Source organism: Esox lucius, chromosome 16 (genome assembly GCF_011004845.1).
Source record: "Esox lucius isolate fEsoLuc1 chromosome 16, fEsoLuc1.pri, whole genome shotgun sequence".
NCBI lineage: Eukaryota > Metazoa > Chordata > Actinopteri > Esociformes > Esocidae > Esox > Esox lucius.
The window spans coordinates 30,238,465-30,255,732 of NC_047584.1; the positions used below are offsets into that span (position 1 = coordinate 30,238,465).

Consider the following 17,268-nt stretch of genomic DNA (forward strand, 5'->3'; position numbering starts at 1 on the left):
ATGGAATCAGAATGATTCTGTGTGATAAGCTGATACCATGACAACGCTGCATTCATGCGGTTCCATGAGCAGTTGCTGTTCCATAGTAGCCCTTTAGCAGATGCTCTTACACAGAGTCAATTACTGTACATTTTGAGTAAAGAATCAAACACTCAACCCTGGCACTGCAAGAACCAAAAAGTCTACATACTGATCCAAACTGGTTCCGTCTCATTACCAGATCAGAAGTGTGTACCAGTGAGGGCGTTTGACTGGTCCTAACCAACATTTTGATGAGGGCTTAAGGTTTAGAGTACTGTTTGTAATGGTACTACATTTTCTAGTGCTCACAAAGATAGAAAAGCAAGAGTAATTGTGTGTGTGTTAAGGGTACATCCTGTGTAGGCGTTTACATTCCATTCCTGAGTGGTTACCTGAATACTTCTGCAGGAATAAACGCTTACCTTACACACACACACACACACACACACACATACACACAGAGGAATACACACACACTTGCCAATTCTATAAATCTTATCAGCTGTTCTAATGTAGAGGTGAACTCCTACACGGCATGTGGGGAGCATCAGGATGAATGACTTCAGGGCCACAATGAATAATTAGTAAAGCTGCCGGCTGACAAACATTACCCAGTTGTATGAGCGTCCTACTGCTAAATAAAGTCCTCCTTTTGCTCATAAACTGGCGGTGTTACCAAAGAGAGTTCCTACATAAACAATGATAGAAAGAGAGATAAACAGAGAGACAGACAGAGAAGCAAAGAGAGAGAAAGACACACAGGGGAGACTGCTTAGTTGTAAATATATACAAATTCAGCCGCCTCATTGTATAGCTTTATAAAAAAAACACATTCTACAGCATCAGTTTCAGACAGCTGAGTCATACCATATGGACACAGAACCAGTGACGTGTTGGGGACATAGCCACACCCCTCACCTGGCCATAGCCACAACCCTCACCTGGCTTAGAGAGAAGTTACTGCAGCCTCTGCACCTCCCCCTCCACCATCACCCAGCCCAAAATCTCCTTATCATTGTCTCCTGTCTCATTGATTAACATCTGCTGTCCTAGCAATACTTGGACTCAAATATGCTGTCCTATCATCTCTTGGACTAACATCTACTTCCTAACATCTCCTGTCCAAGCATCTTTTGGACTAACATCTGCTGTCCAAGCATCTTTTGGACTAACATCTCCTGTCCAAGCATCTTTTGGACTAACATCTGCTGTCCTAGCAATACTTGGACTCACATCTGCTGTCCTATCATCTCTTGGACTAACATCTACTTCCTAACATCGGCTGTCCAATCATCTTTTGGACTAACATCTCCTGTCTAAGCATCTTTTGGACTAACATCTGCTGTCCTAGCAATACTTGGACTCACATCTGCTGTCCTAGCATCTCTTGGACTAACATCTACTTCCTAACATCTCCTGTCCAAGCATCTTTTGGACTAACATCTGCTGTCCAAGCATCTTTTGGACTAACATCTCCTGTCCAAGCATCTTTTGGACTAACATCTGCTGTCCTAGCAATACTTGGACTCACATCTGCTGTCCTAGCATCTCTTGGACTAACATCTACTTCCTAACATCTTTCAGACTCACATCTTCTGTCCTAGCGTCTCCTGTCTTAGCATCTTTCAGACTCACATCTTCTTCCTAATATCTCCTGTCTTAGCATCTTTTGGACTAACATCTGCTGTCCTAACATCTCTTGGACTAATATCTCCTGTCCTAGCATTCCTTGGACTAACATCTGCTGTCCTAACATCTCTTGGACTAATATCTCCTGTCCTATCATCTCTTAGACTAACATCTGCTTCCTAGCGTCTCCTGTCCTAGCATCTCTTGGACTAACATCTGCTGTCCTAGCATCTCCTGTCCTAGCATCGCTTGGACCGACATCTCGTGTCCTAAAAGCATCCCCTCGTTTCAGATGTCTTGCCCTAACGTTCCTCACTCCAACATCTCCACGGCCTAACATCTCCCCACCACTCTATCCCTGGTAGACCCTGTAATGAGAGAGGGCTTTTTCTCTCTCTCTCTCTTTCTCTCTCTTTTGAAGAGGACCACAAATGATCCTTCCTTCCCCTCTACTGTCATCCTCTAATGACAGAGCACCCCTTCTAATTAGGGATGTTCTGGCCCCGCTCCGGTCGCCAGAGAGTTGTGGTGAGTCGGGCCTGATCCCGCCCCGCCTCTTAGGACTACACATCTTGGGATCCGCTGCTGAATAACGGGCCCTGGAGCACAGACCACCCGACATGATCACAGTACCTCCCTGGCTTACGGGGACTCTACTAATGGGGTCTGCTGAAAGGATCTACTGAAGGGCTCTACTTAGGGGCTCACCCAGAAAGGGTCTACGTAGAGGGTCTGCCGAAGGGGTCTGCGCACGGTATGTTCTGAAGTGGCCCTCGTGGGCTGTGGCGTAAGCGCTGGCATGTTTCCAAACTATGTTACCCGTTCAACGACAAAAGCTGCTGTGTCAACAGCTTTGATGTTAGTGTGTGTTCCTGTCCCCTCCTCACCGTCGGAAGCCAAAGCCCTCCTCTTCCTCCTCTTCCTGGCTTCCTGTCAGCGGCATTCCAACCGACATTCTGGCCTCCTCCACAAAGTGCAGTTTAGAGAAAAAATAAAAATATAGCATCCCAAATGGCACCCGACTCCCTGCGCTGAGCACTGGTGTTGACCAGGCCCCCTGTGCACTAGAGGGTGCGATTTGGGACGTAGCCCTGCTTTCCCCTGGGCCAGGCGACTGTGTAGGGAGAGCAATCAGCCTGACCAAATGTTTACCTCTGACAGAGAACAAAGAGTTTGGAGAGAGTGTGTACTTACACCTTACTAACATGGGTGATTATGCAATGTCTCTCACTCTCCCTTCCCCCCCTCCCCCGCTTCCTTCTCCTCTGTCTAACTTGCGCTCTCTCTAAATGTTAATTAAATGTCTGTGACACAGGTTTCTCTCCAGGACACACACACACACACACACAGACACACACACACGGGCACACACACACAAAACACATGAACACACTTCTCAACGCTGGCTTCTCACGCTAAACCCTTCCTTTATCAGTGCCCTTCAGTGCCCTTTACCCTCCGAACTGTAACCCTGATGAGGCAGTTGCAGGACCACAGTCTGAACCAGGAGGCCGGGTGACTCCGGTGTTTGTCATGTCCGTGTTTCCTCTCCACCTCCTTCCATCAGACCGTCGCTCGCTGTTCTCAAGACAGTTAATCTCGCCAGTGACAGCGGGTCGCTGCGAACATTTAGTGAGTAATTTCCAACAAGCCTGCTGGCAAACTGCTTGGACGCTCCTGTCTCCCTGACCCCCCTCCCACCCCCCCCCCCCATATACTCCTCTGTTTCCTACCTCTCTCCCCCTCATTTTCTCACTCTCCCTCTCCATTCATCACACCAGAGACAAAGTTCAACCTAACATGCTTGAGTAGAAACATACAAACGTCACTCATAAAACGTATCTCATTCCAGAGGTCAGAGGTGAATCTCCACCCGCCTTGTTGCTGATTGGCCGGTTCCACAGCGGGCTGCCTGGGGTATTTCCCTGAGTGGTTAGTCAGGTCTGTTGGGAGGGGAAGAGACCAGCACATGAGGACTTACAACAGACAGAAAGGTTGCATTCCATGAATGCTCATTAACATACCTTTTGGATTAACCAGACTCGCTGGGTTACCTGTTGATTTCCCTGGTCCCTCGGCTGCGTTAGAAGAGGATCTTCGTCAGGATGATGAAGGGCAGAGCTCTACAGAGATAATGTATTTTAATAGCCAGTGACCTCCAAGTGGAAGTTACTGTGATAATTTATGGATACAAATATGATATAACAAATGTATCTTAATTATAAAACAGGGAGAAAGATGTTCACTAACTGTGGTTAAATCAGACAAAATTTTACTAATGGGGACTTTTTAGTCCTGGACACAATTTTAAAAAGCCAATTTTGGGCTTAAGTGTTAGGTTTAGAGCAAATGTTCCATTTGGGATTAGTGTTAGGTTTAGGGTTAGGTTTAGGGTTAGGATTATTTAAAGTACCATTGTTTATGGGCAATCAACTTTGGTGTCCCAATTTAGACGGCTCAACTTACACATGTTTGTCTGTAAGTGTAGATGAGAAATGAGGAAAATACAAACACTCTATTGAGTGTGATGTCATCACACAACAATGCATCAGTGAGGAAAGAAGGTCATCTAGTAATGAATTAAATGCATTAATCTCCATTCAAGAACAAATAAGTGTTTGATGATGTGCTCCATGAACCCACTGCAAACCTTTATCCAGATTCAAAAGGCCAACACAGAAGAAAATAAGCTTAGAACATGTTCGTACATGACTGGATTTGAGAGGGAGTGAAAAAGAGAGAAAAGGAAAAAACAGACGACAAGCATGAGGTGTTACATAGAGTTTTCATGGTCTGTGTGTGTGTGTGTGTATGTTGTAGCACTCTCAAGCATGTTGTTTGTTCCTAGATAGCATCTCCTTTTGGAGGTTCAGGTTCGGCATAAATAAATTCCACATTGGACACTACACATACCTCCGTCCACCTCTCCCTTCAGCACGTGTCTCTCGTTAACACCTGCCACAAATTTCTCTCCAACGTACCGTGGAGAGGTTGATGGGCCAGTGACCAGTTGTAGTCAAAATAACCTGGAACTGAACACGGACAACATCGTAGGTGGGGTGAAAGCCTTCAAAAACCTTTTAGCCTCTCTACCCTTCAAGATTATGTGCTCAGCTGTTTGTTCAGATCAATACACCCCCGTCTTCTCCTCATTCCTGCTTCCACTCCATCTACACCCCTTCCCTTTCTTGGCATGAAAAGTGAAAATTATTAAGTTGAGTGTGTTGGTGAATAGGGGCCATCTGGAGGTCTGATGTTTCAGCAACCAAGCACATAAAAAGTTAACAATCAAGCTCTGCTGCCATCAGCCAATACATCATTTTCCTCTTCCCATTCTGACACAGGAAAATTCAATCCATGCATGAATGCACCAAAATATTGAGGGTGACGGTCCTGACAATGATTTGAGAGAGGACCCATCTTCTGTCTTCTAGAAGAGACACTGAGAATGACCCATCTTCCATCTTCCAGGAGAGACTCTGAGAATGGTTCATCTTCCATCTTCTAGGAGAAACTCTGAGAATGGTTCATCTTCCAGGAGAGACTCTGAGAATGGTTCATCTTCCAGGAGAGACTCTGAGAATGATCAATCCTCCATCTTCTAGGAGAGACTCTGAGAATGGTTCATCTTCCAGGAGAGACTCTGAGAATGATCAATCCTCCATCTTCTAGGAGAGACTCTGAGAATGGTTCATCTTCCAGGAGAGACTCTGAGAATGGTTCATCTTCCAGGAGAGACTCTGAGAATGGTTCATCTTCCAGGAGAGACATTGAGAATGGTTCATCTTCCAGGAGAGACTCTGAGAATGGTTCATCTTCCAGGAGAGACTCTGAGAATGGTTCATCTTCCAGGAGAGACTCTGAGAATGGTTCATCTTCCAGGAGAGACTCTGAGAATGGTTCATCTTCCAGGAGAGACTCTGAGAATGGTTCATCTTCCAGGAGAGACTCTGAGAATGGTTCATCTTCCAGGAGAGACTCTGAGAATGATCAATCCTCCATCTTCTAGCAGACATTGAAAATTATCCATGTTTTAGGAAAGACGTTTGGAAATAGGAATTTGGCACATTGCCAGAGTGACTTTGTCCGGGGTGAATAGGTGTCCAGGAATGTAACTGCTTTTTCTGGGGGGAAAGAGAGAAAACACAGCGTCTTGTGTCACCCTGCGTGGGAGGGTGTGTGGGGTCACATCCGACACTGCCCTAATCCCAGGATGGGGTTATTTAAGACCAGTCATTGCATCATGGTTTGGGGAGCTGTAAACTTTAATAACGCGGTGCACTCTGCATTTTCCGCATTACTCACTGCACTCTCACACACCACACACACACACACTCCTTCACAACTGGGCACTCTCTGGTGGCAAACATACCACACACACACACACTCCTTCACAACTGGGCACTCTCTGGTGGCAAACACACCACATACACACACACACACACTCCTTCACAACTGGGCACTCTCTGGTGGCAAACATACCACACACACACACACACACACTCCTTCACAACTGGACACTGCTGTCAAACATACCACACACACACCTAAGGCACACACACACACTCCTACAGACTGGACACACTCTGCTGGCAAGCATACCACACACGCACACACACTCTAATTCACAACTGGACACTCTCTGGTGGCAAACATACCACACACACACGCACACACTCCTACAGACTGGACACACTGCTGGCAAACATACCACGCACACACTCTTACAAAACTTGACACAATCTGCTGGCAAACATGCCACACACACACGCGCACATATATGTCTGCACATGACCCCGACACGTGTCTCTCAACACATCCTGTCCTTCACCACCTACCGGTGCTCTGTCCGTCATGCTACTGGCCTGGGTGGCATCCCCTCAGCTGTCAGTCAAGTCAGCTCACTGGCTGTCACGCAGAGTCGTCCCTGTCAATCACTCTTCCCCTCAAACCGGACGACGGGCTCAGGGCACAGCAAGTGCCTAGGAAAGTCCACATCAGGGTTGGTTGGCAGGATAGCTTAGTGGTTAGAGCACCTGACCAGCAACCAAAAGGTCCCAAGATCAAATCCTGAGGCGAGGGGAAACATCTGTCGTAGTGTTCCTGAGCACGACATTAACCCTAACGGATCCTGAATGTGAGAATCTGTTCTCAGTCATACTTCATGGGTTAAAAAAAAGATAGATCTTATAATTATATGAGTTTACAAGGTTTTAACTCAGAGCTAACAGACAACAGACAAAAAGGAAACCAAACACAGGTATCTTAAGACTGTTGTCTGTCTCTCAGCCTGCATCAAACACACAGATCAAACAATGTTTAGTCTTTATGTGGCCAGACATCCAACTCTCACAACTATTTCCAAAAAGGGGTGCTATGATTATGGCAAAGTTCGTGGTTTGGAGTTTCCCCATTCAGAATCACTCTCACATACAACACAAAAACAAAACAAGATAAGACAAAAACAGTGTATGATATGAATGGAAAGGAACTTACAATAATTCAGAATACATTCCCATATTCTTGTATGTGTATTTGTATGTACACGTTGTAAGCGTTTGAGTGATATTTACCTATTTCTCCTTTATTAAATTCCCAGCTGAAGGCACACATATCTAAATATCACAAGGTGACACAATTACATAGGAATGTGGTCCAAATCAATTATACATGGGACTAGGCAAGAGATCAATAAGGTAAGACACGTATTTAAATGTGGAGATAGAGGGGGAATTTATCTGAGAGGGACTTGTAGATAAAGCAGGTACGAGTAATTCTGGCATTGTGTGTCTGCGGCGAGGGCCAAGTTAGCAGAGTATAGAAACAGTGCTGTAGAGGGCACGGATGACCAAGCGAATGGCTTTCCAGTACACCTAATTCAATTCAGTAACTAATATGGGGGGCTCTGAAATCATAGGACTCGCGGTCAAGAGCCGTTGCTCGGATCACAACACATTCGGGGCTTTATTGCCCTTCACCTGTCTCACACTGTTTTTACTCTGTCAGTAAACAATCAAATGAACATGGAAGAACAGTAACCTTCCACTCCTATTTTGGCATTGCGTGCTTCATCATGTGACAGGTACAGTGGCGAATAGGAGAGAAGGCAGTGTTTGCTGAAAGTGGGGTGGATTCGAAACCACTTCTCACATCGAACCCACAACCCTGGGGTTACCCAGTGGTTTACTGTGTAGCTGTACATGACCCATAATCTCTGACTGTTTCACAATCTTATTCTCACTCTTTTACCCTTTTCACTCTGATAGTCACACTCCTTCCCATAAAGAAAATCTAAACGAAAGGACTACCAGTTTGATAATAAGGCCTATTACGACGTGTTCATTACAATCAGACATTGATATAATACTAAAATACTATTAGGTGGAAATGTAGCAGTAGGCAGCCAACACGAGGTATGATAAATAACGGTCTTGTCTTGGCAGATACTGTCTTTCTACATGTTTGTTTTCCCAAGCGTAATCGTATCATGAAAACGTTTCATTTACTTTTCGTTTGCCTACTTTAAATGTCAATGTAAGGCGGATAATAACGGGTTTGAGCAAAGCTATCTGCGGTGCGAGGGAGGGGGGGAAAAAGTCTGTATCTTCTGAAAGGAGTTCCTGTTTCACGAGAGTCAGAGAAGCCTCGGCTCTGCGCTGACTACACCAGGCAGGGTGCACGGCTCTAGCTACATTCAGTGTGACTCTTCAGCGGGGGAAAGCTGCGTTGAAGGGAGTGGATTGCTGCCTCACCCAAAGCGCGGCTGAAACTTGGTCACTGCATTTTTCCTTGACTTCCACAAACTTTTTGCCTTGCAAAAACTTGAACTTTAATAAAAGCGGGGTCACTTTAATGCACACTCGTGTGAAGGATATTTATTACACCAAATGGAGGGATTTGGATTGTTCTTACTTCGCTGGGGCACGGTACCTTTCCTATTCATAGCCGTTCTGGAACCAAGCAGAGTTGGTGAGTTTAGGTTTATACTCTAGACACTTCTCCCCTTCCTCTCGACTTTTATGTTGACTTTAACGGCTGATAAACTGTTTAACTAACCCATTTCGCTACACTCTTTGGTCATGCTTTGCCTGTTAGTCAGCTTGTAAGGACATACCACGCGGGCTGTCAGCGCTACGCTCGTTTCCTCACAAGCACAACAGGTGACAGTTTTTAAAACATTGAGTTGAACTTTGTCAGATTTAAAGTACGGATTAGATGTGTTCATTAAACTAGATTAGCAATGCGGTAATGTAATAATACTATTACTCAACCGAGGTGTATCTCACTGTCTGTTTTCCTTATGCCAAAACATGGGACTTGTCCTACACGTGCCTGAACTAGAGTACTTCACTGACGTTCCTCAATGTGTGCGTTGCTTCATGTGTTGCCTGTGCGGCTGCACATTCCCCGCAGTAGCATGCATGAGCATTGCCCAATCAAGTATTAAATGCAGTAGTTTGATGCCGTCGCCCCACAACTCGTTTTCGTTTGAGTTTCGACCGTCAGTAGAGGAGCGATCGACGTATGCTTTTATTTTAGTAAACATTCGCAATTTTCTGAAAACCCTACCAGTTATCCGGTTGGTTCTGTACAACCGTGGTCTGTCAAAGGGGTCGTCAAATTAATTTACCTTTTTTTTTTTAAATATAAAAACGTTTCTGAAGTACAACTTGAAACGTTTCTGAATATTGGCATAGATGAAAAGCACTGGCCTATGGGAGACCCCCGCTGCGGCTACATTGCGGAGAGAAATTACGGTCCGCCAGTGTAGACCTTGTGCGTTTACCAGTCCCATTCGGAAGAAGTATCAACAGTTGGTGACTGTTGCTTGCAAATTCCCCTTTGAATTGATTTTAGGGTTAGGCATTACCAGTTATGGTAAGGTATTAGGGCTAAGTTAAGTGTGATACTTAGGGGAATACTTAGAACTGGGGTTAGTGTTCGAATTCTAGGTGTTCATTTTAGGCAAACCCGTTAGTTTATTGAGGTTAAGGCTAGGGTTAGGCTAAGGTTCAAAGTTAGCATTAAGGTGCTAACTTAAATCCCATCTACAAGGATAGAAAACCGAAACGTGTGTATGGGAGGCTGCTCATAGCCCTTGCAACACTTGATATCTCTTAAAATGTAGCCGTCTAAACATTAGCGTGAATTCTGTTTCTGTCATCTTGGCTTGTATTTGTTGTTGAGTTTGCTGATATTCCAGTGGAACGTTTGGATCAGCGCTTGACATTAACTTTTTAGCTCACCAGTCACTGGCTAGTGTTTTTCCAAAGTTACTAGTCACTCTGCACCATATACTGGCTAGTGAAAATTAGGCAAGGGTGGTACCCCAACCCTCGCACTCTACCAGACTTCCCTCTGTGAAATACTTTATATAATATGTGGCTACACACAAGACAACTGCCCTGTGTTAAATCTGCCCTGTTGTCCATGTCCACTTGAGCAGCTAATGCACGCCGCAATGTCCTCCCTAATATCAACCAAAATATATATGCAATATATTTATTATTAACATGGTCCTATTAGCATGCTATTTAAAATGAAATATGAACTCACTCATCAGCTATATAATTAATAGCAGTCAATATTATTGTTGTCTATTTTCGTTGTTATGCTATATTCTTGTTAATATAGACTTGCATAAAAACGAAACAGAGCTGTATATATTACAGCCTTGTCACGTAATCTTTTCCTCCATCCTTGCCTTGACGCCACATCGTTAATCTCCCTCTCGACTTCCTTCAGCTGTAATGGGGCTCTGCTGCTGTCCCTGATCCAAGTATTCACGTTCATATATTTATATTCTTTGTGACTTAAATATGATAATCGTAAATCTTTTTCACTGTATATTGAATATATAGCCCAGTGTTTTTGGTGACAGTACATACCCTAATCTGATGATTTTATCAGTCATCTTCATTTGTCTGGCGATCTCTCTTTAAATACATATGTAATTGTAGGCTACTAGAAGTCACCTGAAAAGTTTTAAAAATGTATGCGGATTGGATGAAGTTTGAGGTTATTACGTTTTATTGAAATATTTGGACATACTTTGGTGTAAAAGAAAACTAAGATCCACTTGTATTTCTGACGTTACTCATGCGATGTCAGGACCCTTGTGGTCCTGTATGCAAGGTTGCCAGATTTCATTGACAGTACAGCTATTCTCCCGCGCAAAATCATGTTTTACCATGCCGACACACAGAGGCGGTGAGAAATTTTGGTTAGACTGTGGCGTTTGAGTTTTGTGTGTGGATAGATATGGAATGCCACCCTCCAAAAGTGGCCAGTAAGAGTGACTGCTTTACCCGCCACAGCCGAATTCCACCCGCATTTGGCGGGTGGGCGGGTGCTAATGTCAAGCCCTGCACACAGTGTGCTTGTTTGTACCCATGTTTGCTACCAGCTTGGCGCATCTCTATTTGGGGAATTTCTCCCGTTCTTGGCAGATCCTCTCAAGCATTTTTTAGGTCTCTCTTTCGGGTCATTTTCAAGAGCTGGCAATGGCTTGGGCACTCAAGAACATTCACAGACTTGTCCCGGAGCCACTCCTGCAATGTGTTGGCGGTTTGCTTAGGGTCGCTGTTCTGTTGGAACGTCAACCTGCTGAAAAACAGCCCCATAGCATCATGCCGCCACCACCATGCTTCACCGTCAGGGTGGTATTGGCCAATGAATGAGTGATGCCTGGTTTCCTCCAGATGTGATGCTTGACAGGTCAAAGAGTTTAATCTTGGTTTCATTAGACAAGATAGTCCTGTTTCCAATGATCTGTGAGTTCTTTATGTGCCTTTTGGCAAACTCTTATGTGCCTTTTACTGAGAAGTGGCCTGATTTGTGGGGGGCTGCAGGGAGAAGGTTTTCCTTCTCAAAGGTTCTCCCTTCTCCACACTGGAGCTCGGTCAGAGTGACCGTCAGGTCCAAGGTCAATCCCTGACCAAGGCATTTGCTCAGTTTGACCGAGCGGGCAGCTCTAAGGAAGAGTTTTTGTGGTTCCAAATGTATTCCATATTTTCTCTCTGACTGGGCCATCACAACACTAGTTCCACTCTGATTGACAAACATAAACAACAAGTAAATTTGAAGGAGCGCATTGTTGAATAAAAACAAATGAGAAAAGTAAAAAAAATATTCAATGGAATATCATCATATGAAATTAAACTGGAAACTGGATTGAAATTATAATTATATATTAGCTTCTTTAGGCCTATCAACTATTACATAGTTAGACTAACAGCCTGCATTTTTACATTTAAGTGAATTAGGAGACACCCATCTGTAATGTATGTATATGTGTGTATGTATATATTTATGTATATATTTATCCATGATGTGGCACCATGGTAGTTATTCCTCCACTAGCTGGATGGGGAAACCAGACCTAGTAAAAACAGTGTCTGGATTTGGGTCTCAGGCCCTAAAGAACTTTTTTTACAGAGAATGTTTTGAGTTGGGTCTCAGGCCCTAAAGAACTGTTCTCTGTAAAACAATGAAACACTATATACAGTATCTCACAAAAGTAAGTACACCCCTCACATTTTTGGAAATATTTGATTATACCTTTTCATGTGACAACACTGAAGAAATGACAATTTGCTACAATGTAAAGTAGTGATGTACAGCTTGTATAACAGCTACAGTGTCACCGGACCCCCCCCGTCTCAGTTCCAAGGTGTTACGCTGCTATATTATTGTGCTGGGGGATATGAGGAATGCACTTTCTAACTTTTCTCAGTCTCCTTCAGTTTTACATTTTAGGAGGAGATGAGGTCCTGGTCCACACCTGCGGAGTACCTGGTTTGGGGGGCCCATTACTGTCCCTGTCCTTGTCCATCTGGTCATAATTTCGACCTAGTCTAGAATCAAATAGACTCTGTATTTAGCCCAGAGAAATGTATTTATTATTCTAATTGGACTCTTAATATCTCACCCGGCATAGCCAGAAGAGGACTGGTCACCCCTCTGAGCCTGGGTCCTCTCTAGGTTTCTTCCTAAAATTCGGCCTTCTTAGGGAGTTTTTCCTAGCCACTGAAATTCAACACTACTGTTGTTTGCTCCTTGGGTTTTAAGGCCAGGTGTCTCTATAAAGCACTTTGTGACAACTGCTGTTGTAAAAAGGGCTTTATAGATAAATTTGATTGATTTGATTGATCTGTTTTTACAGAGAATGTTTGGGGTTGGGTCTCAGGCCCTAAAAACCTGTTTTTACAGAGAATATTTGGGGTTGGGTCTCAGGCCCTAAAGACCTGTTTTTACAGAGAATGTTTGGGGTTGCTCATTTCTAACACATTTCTAGCTCATTACTAAGTTGTAATTAGCCAAATGCTTGGAAGTTCCTAAAGTCCCCGCGAGTATTGTAAACCATTAGTAATTCACACTGTGAAGATATTTGGCCTGTGTGCACAGGTGGGGAGGGGTCTGAATGTGTTTACAGTAAACTCTCCTGGCATCTCAATAAGAGGAGACCGACAGGTGCAGACAGAGACAAGCTGACCGAGACAGACAGACAGATTGAGGCAGACACAGACAGGCAGAGAGACAGACAGACAGATTGAGGCAGACACAGACAGGCAGAGAGACAGACAGACAGACAGAGGGAGGAGAGTACTCAAATGTCCATGTATTGAGGAGATGAGAAGAGACAAAACAGAGAGAAGAGGGATCAGGGAACCTCAAAATGTCAGTTGAGAATTGGATGTGTGGGTGTGCTTTTGTGTGTGTGCTTTTGTGTGTGTGCGTGTGTGCTTTTGTTTGTGTGGGTGTGTGCGCATGTGTGCTTTTGTTTGTGTGTGTGTGTGTATTATTGCCATATTCTGGTGGGGGGTTGGTTGGATGGGATTCTCCTCTTGGCCTATCTCGGTGAGTCAGGTGACCCTGTGAATTCATGTATATTTCCGAGGCTGGAGATATCAGGATATACTGTAAAATCACCACAACCAGTGATAGTGCTCTTGTTGGCAAACCATAAAGTGTTGTTGTAGTAAAGATCACAGTCAAGTATAATCATGGTGACTGTTAAATCAATATTTAAAGGATCACTGTAAGTGTATGTGTTACAATTTAACGCTGCTGTTCCTCACTCAAAAGGTTCCATTTCAACTTTTTTGTAAAGGAAAGAAAAAGGTGCAGTGGTCTCTTAATTCTTTCCAGAGCTGTATATTATTTTGGCCTAAGTTGTGTGTTTTATTGTCTGTTGTACTTTAGGTTTGGATTTCATGGACATTTATGCCATGTTGTTTGTCACAGGCACCTCCTTTCCTGAAATGACTGTAGACCCTGAAAATGTAACTTGAAAAAACACTTTTAATCTGATCTGTATTGTTCCCTGTAAGCTCATCCTAAAAGAAGGGTGATTGACTGAAATACTTAGCCACTTTAAAACACTTAGCCCTCCACCCTGGGTTGGCCAAAATGAATGCAGTCGACTAAATAACAGTAAAATTACGTCTGACCTGAAGAGAAAACCACGGTTTCATTTGGGAAATGATTTTCATTTTCAATGCTCCAGCTTCGTGTGTGGAATTGCCCTGAATGTGCATCCCATTACGTGTCTCCTGGTGCAGGAATGTCCTATGTTGGGAAACTCAAAGAGGATGTTTTTCCAGTGCGGCACGGACACATTTAAGACAGGACATTTATCAAGCTCCATTGTAATCCTCCATGCTGCCGTTGCCATTGAGCTGTGCCTTTTGGATAGGAAGTAAATTATGGACAAACCGCATTAAAATAAATCACTGCTGGCTTCCTCTTACAACTTTCTGACATATCCACACTTGCTTCCTACACCGCCTTGAGTTACCATGCCGCAACATAATGGTTAGTAGTACTGGGAGGTTGCTGATTCGAATCCCTGAGCCAGCTTTGAGCAGGGCACTTGATGTTCCCCTGGGAGCATTTACCGCCTTGCTCAAATCGTTCGGGCTGCGGTGGTCCAAGCATGTAAGCCGCTTCAACTGGGGCACATGTACTGCCCTAGCCTGGGTTTGAATTTGACACATGGCGTTGCATTGCTTGCTGTAACCAAAAATATACCCGAAAATGAAGCATAGAAAAGCCTGAAGGAAGTAGTAGTATTTATTAACCCACCAGCCTTCTCACCACAGCCCACAAGTGACATTTCAGCTTTCTGTCACAGTGTTTCTCTTTTGGTGTAATTTCCTCCAAGGGCTCCTGGGCGGGGGGCGGGGGGCGGGGCCGGGGGCGGGGCCGGGGGCGGGGGGCAGGGGGCGGGGGGCGGGGGGGGTGGATGAAAACTTAAATCCTGCCTCACTGTTCTATCCACGCCGTACAATTTCTATCCCTATTGAGGCCACTTCCTGTGTCATTTTGGAGAACAAGGGGAGGGAGATTGCTGCTGATTGTAGTAGTGAGTTACTAATTCTTAATTGCTCAGTTGATGTGCTTTATTGCTTGTCAGTCTTGGTTGTGGATTCGGCGTACAGTAATTAGTAATTAGCCAATCATTATACAGACCCACTCCTTTCTCTCTCTGAGGTCGTTCAGTGAGCCTGCCGCACTGTGCCAGCCGGACATAGATGGCTGGTGATGGCAGTGCGCTTATCAGGCAGAACGCAAGCTCAGGGGAAAGCGCACCCACACACGCAGACACCTAATTGTGCATTGTCAGTACCTTGCATCCTCCTGCACACAGTCGGAACTATGGCAGTCATGAGAAACACAGAACAGCGGTTTCAGTGGTCCTGCCCGGGCTGTTTTACAGTACGAGGGAGAGACTGAAACGCTACATTGACTTATGAAAGGGTGCATAATCCTTTACACAACATTTGAATTTAGAACCGGCTTGTTCTAGTTAAGCCTTTACGAGCGATAAGGGCACAGGAACTTAGTTCTGGCACAAATGCAACTTGTGGGGGAGGGGTGGGTAGTGTGCGCCCTATTTTCGCTCAACCGAAAATAGGGCGCACTCTACCAAGGAAGGTGGCGTCTTGAGCTATCGATATCTGCAAGTTTGCACAACACAAATCTTGAGTCTTTTTCGATTTGTCTCGGTGAATGTATCATCATGTGAGTAAACCTGCCTCATTCCACGTGCTGTAATGTTGAACAGTACCTATCTAGCCCAGTAGCTGTGTGTAGATTACTTTAGGCAGAGGCTCACAGACTAAGGTATGCGAAGCTCCTGACGCTTGACAACACACTTTTAACGACAGAGCGGCTTGCTTCTACCAGGTGTTGTAGTACACATACTGGAGAGAGAGAGAGAGACCTTGTGTAATTGCTCTCCTTCTCTCTCATACACATGTAACATTACCAATGTCACATTTACAAACCTAAATTAGGAATGCAAACAAGTTCAGAAGCAATGTGCCTACAGGCCCATACGCGAACAGCAATGAGCTCAACACCACTGAAGGCCACAACGAAGCGGAAAGACAACTTTTTAGGGATACAGATCCATTCTATGAAAACAACCTTAATAGATAAGCATGGACACACTGACACTCGTCACCATCTATATCAATCGGTCCAGCACAAAAATATGACCAATGCACGGACCAGCACCACAAAGGCAGGATGATAAAATATGCTTTCACTCACCAAGGCTGAGGGCTCACTTGAAGAGAAAGATGGCATGGCGGTTCTTCCTCTAGGCAAACTTTTCGATGACTTTGGGAATGAAGTCATGTAGCAGCTGAATCTGCTTTCTTTCGATGGACAACATGGCCAATGCGTTAAGTCGCGGCTGTCCAATGGTATTGCGATTTTACACTCTTCATTCTCCTTGAAACGGGTGAGCGCACTGCCAATCCCAGATGCATCGATGCTCCCTTTTTGCAGTGTTGGCTCATTTATGGTGGCCTCATCCCATCCTGGTTGTATGTCCTCCATACACAGGAGCAGCGCAGCGCAGTTTTCCCAAACTGCATTGACAGTTCTACTTTTAAAGTTCCATTGTACAGCGGGTGGCCTTGGAATGCGTCTCTGTGTTGCCTCAGCAAGTGCCGCAACATGTTTTGGAGCGCCAGAGATAAAGGCAGTTAAATATGCAAAAAACACCTTCAGTATGCTCATCCTTGCTGAACAAAGTTGCTACAAGGTCAGGTTCAGCTGGTGAGCATAGCAGTGAACAAACTGGGCATGTCTCTTTCATTAGCGTCTGTACCCCTCGGATGTATCCACTCATTACAGCCGCACCATCATAAGTCATCAGCTTTTCTCCCAGCTTCAGTGGTTCCAGCACACCCTTGATGCTATTAGAGAGGCCAAGTCCAGTTTCATCTTTGACTTTCACAAACTCCAAAAACCTCTCTGTCACTGTATTCTCAGGCAACATGTATCGCAACACAACCACCATTTATGATTTACAGGAGACATCAGTTGTCTCATCTGCTTGTACGGCAACAAATTATGTCTCGTCCACTTGCTTGGCTATCTCCTCCCTGTACACTTCATACAGTCTAACAGGTTGTTTTGTTCAGTGCTAGATGTCCCTTTGAAGATGGGCTGAGCGTCATAGTGCCTCTGAAGTCTCGAATCGCCCTCACATAGTCTTGAAAATGCATCTGAATATTCCAGGATTCAGGTAGTCCACCGACTCGTCGTGCCCCCACAATGCAGTTTCACATTTTCCACACAGTTTAATACATGTTATGATAA

General features: G+C 44.6%; 1 protein-coding gene across 1 annotated transcript in view; it reads left to right on the top strand.

Annotated features, from left to right (window-relative positions):
• Window positions 1–8,271: 8,271 nt before the first annotated feature.
• Window positions 8,272–17,268, top strand: part of tgfbr2b (transforming growth factor beta receptor 2b) — a 40,055-nt gene continuing 31,058 nt past the window's right edge. The window contains exon 1 of the mRNA XM_029113519.2: window positions 8,272–8,619. Coding sequence (XP_028969352.1) covers window positions 8,538–8,619 — 82 coding nt within the window. The 5' untranslated portion in view covers window positions 8,272–8,537. The remainder of the gene's footprint in view (window positions 8,620–17,268) is intronic.